At 32.7% G+C, this 7,925-nt stretch overlaps 1 protein-coding gene across 1 annotated transcript; it reads right to left on the bottom strand.

Moving 5' to 3' along the window:
• Nucleotides 1–1,980: 1,980 nt before the first annotated feature.
• LOC136227599 (uncharacterized) lies at nt 1,981–3,951 on the bottom strand. The gene is made up of 5 exons (XM_066016300.1): nt 3,837–3,951; nt 3,360–3,489; nt 2,640–3,155; nt 2,402–2,568; nt 1,981–2,297 (listed from the first exon to the last, which is right to left on the bottom strand). The coding sequence occupies exons 1-5, from the start codon at nt 3,937–3,939 to the stop codon at nt 2,125–2,127; spliced, it is 1,089 nt and encodes a 362-aa protein (XP_065872372.1). The 5' UTR covers nt 3,940–3,951; the 3' UTR covers nt 1,981–2,124.
• Nucleotides 3,952–7,925: the final 3,974 nt, after the last annotated feature.

Here is a 7,925-nt window from a genome sequence, read left to right as displayed (position 1 = left end):
TCTATTAGATTTTCTACTAAATTTTCAAAACACGGCAAATAGAATAAATAATAAAATTTGAGGGACAAATTAGATTTTTTCACCTAAATAAGTTATCCACATATCTTATATCACCCCCTCTAGGTATAACTTTAGTGGGATATAGGCTAATCCCTCTCATGTCTCACCCTCCTATCTCCCAAACAAACATGAGATAAGTTATCTCGTATTTTATCCTTATCTCATCTTATATATCTCTTCTAACAAACACTCAGTATTGACTCTCTTAATTTGTTTAAGGTAATATATTTGGGCTCTTATATTGCGTAAAATAATATGCACTTCAGTTCGTCCAAAACATTAGCTTACTATGACATGTTAACTTAGAACCATCAATATGTAACCCTAAGCTAGTTGAGAGGTAAATATGAAGGTTTTAAAGTATAAGAGTATTTAACTTTAAACAATTCCAATTAGTAAAACCTTTAATTATGTCACTCGATAAATGTTGGATTGAAATTGTATTATTTTATATATATATATATGCTAAATTAGCTATTGTCTAAAAATCTTAAAACTAGTTTCATATTATTAATCCATTGATAGCAAACTACTAGGAATTAAATTTTATTTTCTACAATTTTAACTAAAATAAAATATTGTTTAAATTTTATAAATGATTTTTTACTTTTTACATATTTATTAATCTAAAAGTTATATTCTGTTATAAATAATGTAATGGATGACCATTATACCCCTGTTATATCTATATATATATGTTACACCCATAAGTAATAAGACACACACATTTACAATACGTTATCAGCACGAAACCCTAGCCGTCTGAGCACGCCCCCCATCAATCGTAGACGAAACCCTAGCCGTCTGAGCACGTCTCCCTTCAATCGTAGACGATCCTAGCCACTATCGTTCGGTTCAGGTACGCTTCCGATTTTTATCTCGATGAATTAACATGAGAATTGTTTATGATTATTTTGCGACAATATTTGATTTGATTGTATTTGATATATTCTTGATTTCGTTGTATGAGATCCTGGATTTCGCCATCGTTCGTCCTATTCTTTTGTAATTAATCTATTTCGTGTCTGAAATTAGCCAGATACAGAACTTGGTCCCAGTTATAGGTTTTACGTAATTAGTTAATGGTGCTGAGTGCTATCAAAGAGCTATTGCTATAATGTTCAGACACCATTGGTTGCTCAAGCTTCTGAATTCGTTATTTATTTCTTTTTTTTGTTTGGATCTATGTTTTTATTTCCTAATGTTTTGATTCGTAGAATTAAATTTGAGGTCATAGGGCCTGATTCTTAGAAATTGCCATGTTAGACTTGGAGGATCGATTTAGTGATTTGGTAACAGTATCTTATGTTTATCTGTTAGCTGTATGTTGAGTTATAAGAATAAACAATGCTGAAATTGTTCATGAAAACTTATTTCCATGAAGTGCTGTTGCAATTTTCTTTTTGTAATGGTGAAGTAATATGTTACATGTCATCTACTTTCTTATCATTTGATCTATGCAAGGAACAATGCTTTCTAATCTCTGTATACTTAGACATTGCAGAGTAAAAAGGGACATGTTAAAAATTTTGAAGTTTGCTCTAGATGGAGCAACTGATGTTTTTGTTGATAATAAGTCAGCTATTGCGTTGGCTAAAAATCCGATCTTTCATGATAGAAGCAAAGAAATTCAACTCAAGCATGTACCATCCAAAGATCAAGTTGCTGATATTTTTACTAAAGCTTTGAAGTTGGAAGATTTCAGCAGATTGAGAGCTATTCTTGGTGTTACTAAGGGATAAAGTATAAGTTTAAGGGGGTGTGTTGAAATAATGAACTTATAATTAATTAATAGTCTTTAATTTGATTCAGTGGATTATCCAAGAGTCATTTCTGTATCTGTATTTATAGAGTGTCCAAGAGTCATTTCTGTACCTGTGTCTGTATCTGTATTTATAGTGAGTTAATGTGGTTTACTAAGAATTTCTTCCAGCAATTATACTCTTCCTCTGTACCTCTGAAAGTTTATTTATTTGATCCAACAGTAACATCTATGGGACAAAAGTGATTAAATTCCAACTGATATCAAGTTTTTGTTAGTTTCTCCAAAAGTTCAAAATGCTATTAATTTAGAGTTGAAGTCAACATCTTGAGCATTGTCAACAAAGAAATTTGCACTTGAAGAATCACAACACCATTAACTATATATCCCCTTGATTTATCATTGAGTTTTGTGAGAGGCATAAACCCGGAGGAGCCCCTAGCTGGGGTCGAAGCAGAAAAGTGGTTATTACAACCTGCAAAACATCAGAAGACAGTTGAGTTAATAATAAAATGCTTCAATTCTATACATAAAATAGAAAGGACTTTCTTTTTCATATTGGATTTCAATTCCACTCACCAAACAATTCATGGTGTTTTTCTTGGAATTGATCCCTGATCCGCAGGAGATATTCAACATTCAGCTTTTCTCCAGGATCAAGAGCTTCCGAATCCTCCAAATATAAAAATGCTGATAAGTTTTTTCCTTTCTGTTTTGATTCCCCATTCGGATAAATCTCCAAGCTCCTAAACCACATTGAAAGAGTCACAAATTTCAGTAAGTAAATTAGTTTTTGAATCAAAAACCTATCACGTACCATTTGTAGCCACCAATAGCAAAAACCTCAGATCTATATCTTTCTACTTTCAACTTTTCAAAATTCTGAATATTCCAAGTGAAAGTGTTGTCACCAAGTTCTTTCACAACAGATACAGATTCCCCTCTTCTAATGTTTTTAGAATCAAGAACAAAAATCTCAGCTCCAAACACACATCTATCTTTAATCAGGTATCCATTTGATTCATCCTTGAAAACATCTAGCGGAAGTAATTCATCAAAACCCCATTCTGATTTTATCCCGCGAAAACGCCTTACCCTACCTTTAACAGTCAAATAGTTATCCTGAACTTGATTATAAACAAACAGCTGAAAGAACACATCGATTTCCATATCTTTAGGAACTTGATTATAAACAAACAGCTGAAAGAACACATCGATTTCCATATCTTTAGGAAGTGAATTTGATTCCGAGAGACGTAAATATAGAGAGAGATACTGCTTCTCATTCACCAAGTTCTTGTTCCCTTGAGGATAATGAGATAATCTTAATCTCCTGCGACAAAAGCAAGTGTTTATAGCAGCATAATGAATGTTGTTTGTAATTTTTTAAGAGAGAATTATAGATACTGAAATTCTTTGAAATCAAAGTTCTCGTGCAACAAAGAAAAACAAGTGTTTGTATCAGATGAATTACCAATAGCACACAATTAAGGGGGGAAATATCAAAATTAAGGGGAAAAAACAACAACTTACTTACCATGTGTATCCAGCGACTACAAAATCACTTGATTGGAAGCTCTGTCGCTTTGCATTTAAAAGATGAGAGAAGTTTTGGATCTCAAACAGGTAATGAACAGGTGGTAGATCCCTTAATTCCCGTATTACTTCTGTGAATTAAACGCATAAATGAAAATTAAATAACAAAAGAGAGAGAGTCAGGAAGTATTGTTTAGAATCCATAAGGGATTTACTAAGTTTTGTTTGGAATGGAAATATCCGTCTGTAAAAGAAAAAGGAAGAAATTCATTCCAGTTTGTTCATCTACAGCAGGAAGGTATCGAATTGGTTGCTCTTTTGTTTTTTTGGCGGAATCTAGTTGATCATTAAAGCAAAAACAAAATCATTAATTGTTTTTTCTTAATTTTCTGTTTAATTAACTTATTGATTGTTTCTTCAAAAAAAAAAAAAAAGCTTATTGATTGCGAAAGTAAAAGAGAAAGTAGGAAATTGATACCAGTTTGTTTATCTTTAGCAGGAAGTTGTGGAATTGGTTGATCTCTTGGATGTTCTTTTGTTTTTTGGGCAGAATCAAGACTATTAAAGCAAAAACAAAACATAATTACCTTACTGATTACGAGCCCTAGAATGAACTTGATGGTTTAATTCTATATATATATATATATATATATATATATATATATATATATATATATTCTAGCTTGGCTGAAGCGTGGGATTCCGAGTCATATTCTAACTCTTTTGCAGTGGGAGTCCTATCTCTTTGAGTGTTTTAATTTGGTTGAAACATGTTTTTAGCTTTTCCTATCTTTGAGGATATTTATATGAACAAAGTGCAAAATTGCTATTAAAAGTTGTATAATCTATTATCTATCTATATATAATATAGGGTAATTAATTTATTAGTCCCTATATTTTGACAAAACATACTGTTTAGTCTCTGTATTATAAAAAACAAATGGTAAGGTCCCTAACCTTTTTCTCAACGAACTGTTTAGTCCTTCCGTCTGTTTGTTAGATTTTTTACCGTTTATGACTTTAGAAATGACTAAATTACCCTTTACTATTTACCTTCAAACTTCAGAAGAGAAAATCCAATTTAGAAGAAGAAGCTATTTGTATGGAGAACAAGAAAAAGAAGAGACCCAATGCTTACGAATTTGAACGATTAAGAAAAAAATCAAGAAGAAGAAAACTCAAAGTTGATTTCATATGCATTAGAGTTTAAAGGAAAGGAAAATAAAGGAAAAGAAGAACTCAAATCCAAATTGACTAACAGAATCTTCATGAGAGTCTAACGGCAAGGACTAAAGAGTTCATCGAGAAAAACGTTAAATAAAATAATAATATTTAATTTATATAGCACCTTTTATATCATTAATTGTAATCTATATATTCTATATATAATATAAAACAGTAACGAAGCTGAGGTGCCACTTCCTCTTTTTTTACTGATAAAAAATATAATATAATATATAATATATTAATTTTAATTATACTATTATATTTATCTATAAAAAGATTATTTAAAGTAAATGTGAAAATAAAATAATAATATTTAATTTATATAGCACCTTTATATCATTAATTGTAATTATTAGATTATATTTTCTTAATATTTATATGTTAAGATGAATCTGTGCATGGCATCGCACGGGCCAAAAACTAGTTATTATTATATACATAAAGTGTGGAAACAAACTAACACATGTCACCATATTAAGCTCCCTAATCTGATGTGGCACACTACAAAATTAGGAGGGTTATGTGTCAATTTAATAGAATTTTAAATTTTATAAATTACACAAATTTTAAATACTTTCTATTTCAAATTCAAAATCCAAAACTATTTATCTTCTCCTTATCCTGCGATCCCTCCTCCCTATCTTCTCGCTAGCTTGAAATTCAAAATCCAAAAAAATAGTAACCATATCCCTGTGTTCTCCCTATCGCAGTTTCCAGCCCATCGAGGTCACTAACACAACTTCTTAGGACTATAAAATCTTAGACACCGCAGCTTACACCATAACACCAGACTACAAAATCCCATTAATGTGGCTTTCTCATTCCGGAATCGCCGGTAATCGGATGCATAAATTGATATCAGGAAATGATACCTAAGATGACAACTGGCAGGTTTACTTCTGTCTCGCTTTAAAAATAGTAAACATATCCCTGTCTTCTCCCTATCTCAGTTTCCAGCCCATCGAAATCACTAACACAACTTCTTAGGACTATAAAATCCTAGACACTGCGGCTTACACCATCGGGAGTGTAGGATTAGAGAGCAAGAATTTAGGAATTTTCAAGTGGAGGAGAGAATGAAAGCCATTAAGGTGACTATCGATTTCTTGAAGGAGAATCTGCTGCACTTGATATCGTTGGGTTTTTCTCTATGTTATGTCTCTTCTTTTTTATTTTGATAAGTTGTGCTTCCCAACGGTGAAGGAAGCATAAGCAGTTGAAGCACCCGCGTAACCCAAAGAAAGCCTCCAAATAGTACCACGAGCAGCAGTTTCAGAAGCTTTCCTCACAAATTAAATGGGAATGGGATTTTTTCAGAAATTTCCACCCTTATTTGATAAAGGCGAAACTCTTAATTCCAGTAACTTCATTCTTTAGATGTGAAGGTATACAAGATTGAAGTTTCCGGGCATCTTCTCTATGTTTAAAGAGTCAGTTCTAATTAAAAAGTGCAAGTGTTCTTTTAGTGGTATTTGAGAATAAATCGAAATAATTTACTATATGCTTTTCTACAATTATAATAAATTATTTATAGGTTTGTCTATGCAGAAAGATTTAGTTCTTTCTTAGTATTGGCTATTTAGGAAGCTTCAGTTTTGGCTATTTATGAATAATTCATGAGCGTTTTGGAACATTTTAGGTTGGTCATGAGGAAAATAAGGAGCTAATGGACAGTTGGAAGAACACTTTCGTCTTTGAAATTTGCAGGCAACGCAGGCTTGGGAAGTGCCACCCTTATTATATTTGCAGGCAGCGCAGGCTTGAGAAGTTGTATGTTTCTGAGGCACTAAGAGGCATATAGAAGAATTGAAACTCATGTTTCCAAATTTTCACTCTAGAATGCCTAAAAATGTACAAATATTTTCCAATGTTGTGGCATGTAATGTGATTCTTGAATGCCTAAAAATGTATAAATATATGCACAAATGGCAGGACATTATTGTCTCTGTGCATGGAAGATTTGTTACAATTTTTATCATTGTCTTTATTAGGGGGTTTAAAGGTTCTCTTTTTGCCTTCCCTAAATGATCCACGGATAGGTAAGTCTCTACAATCTTGTGGAAAATGAATTATGTTGTAGTTAGTTTTTTGGCTTAATAGGAACCCAACCCCCTAAACTTGTAACTTTTTTTCACCTGGCCCCCTCAACTTAGGGGACAACCTCTCAACCCCCTCAACTCTCCAAAAACATCACATACAGCCCCTTACACCTCTATGTTCGGTCAAAATATTGACCCGGGTAGAAAATGCGCTTGAGTGTTGACCACACCAATGCCACGTGTTATTTTTTATTAAAGCCTATTAAGCCTAGTTTTTTTTATGATTAACTAGTGTTAGAATATATATACCATTGTCTATATTAGTGTAATATAGACAGAGGTTATACCATTGTCTATAATAGTGTAATATAGACAGGGGTATTAGAGTCTTTAGACATAGAAAGTAAACTTCAGTATTAATTGTAATGGTTTGTCTATAAATACTGTAATCCTCTCGATTTCATATATACAAAAATATCTTTCTCTTCATCTCTTTTCAATTTCAATTAGGTTAATATGGTATCAGAGCTGGGTGGTGGATTCCAAATTCCGGCGACTAGAAATTGAGATGATCGGAGAATGAGAAGAAAGAAACAACACTATAGTGAATTCAAGTTTTGAAGAAGTTGAATCAGAATCAAGCGATTCTGAATCAAGCAATTCCGATCGCAACTCAGATCAAGATTTCAATCACGATTCAAATCGTAATATTCCTAATTCAGAATCAACGATGAGTACATCTGGTAATTCATCAAACAACCAGAGCAGTGACAATCCTGGTTTGATGATCGTTAATATAATTCTTGATGGAAAGAATTATAATCTGTGGAAGAGAGCATTGTTGCTTGCCATTAGTGGAAAACGCAAGACAAATTTCATCATGAAGAACGATGAACCAGCAGATCGAACCTCAGATGCACATTTGAAGTGGAAAGAAACAGATGATCTGGTCTTCTCCTGGATCTTGCATTCACTCACTAAAGAATTGGCTGCAGTCTTCATTCATGCAAAATCTGCTCAAGGATTGTGGAAGGAGATAGAGCAAAGGTATGGAGAAAGTAATGGTCCTCTTATTTTTCAACTTCGCAAGGAGATTTGCAGTTCGACTCAAGGAGGTATGTCTTTAGTAGATTTTTTTAATAAGATGAAAATGATGTGGGATGAATATGCAATATTGAAGCCAATTGAAAATTGCACTTGTGGAGAGTCAAGGAAACTTGCTCAAACACAAATTGAGGATGAACAATTGATGCAATTTTTGTCTGGATTAAATGCTGAGTTTGATCATGTTAGAGATCAAA

The sequence above is a fragment of the Euphorbia lathyris genome, chromosome 4 (genome assembly GCF_963576675.1).
Source record: "Euphorbia lathyris chromosome 4, ddEupLath1.1, whole genome shotgun sequence".
Classification (NCBI taxonomy): Eukaryota; Viridiplantae; Streptophyta; class Magnoliopsida; order Malpighiales; family Euphorbiaceae; genus Euphorbia; species Euphorbia lathyris.
The sequence above is the reverse complement of the archived record's forward strand: the minus strand, read 5'-3'. Positions and strand labels throughout refer to the sequence as shown.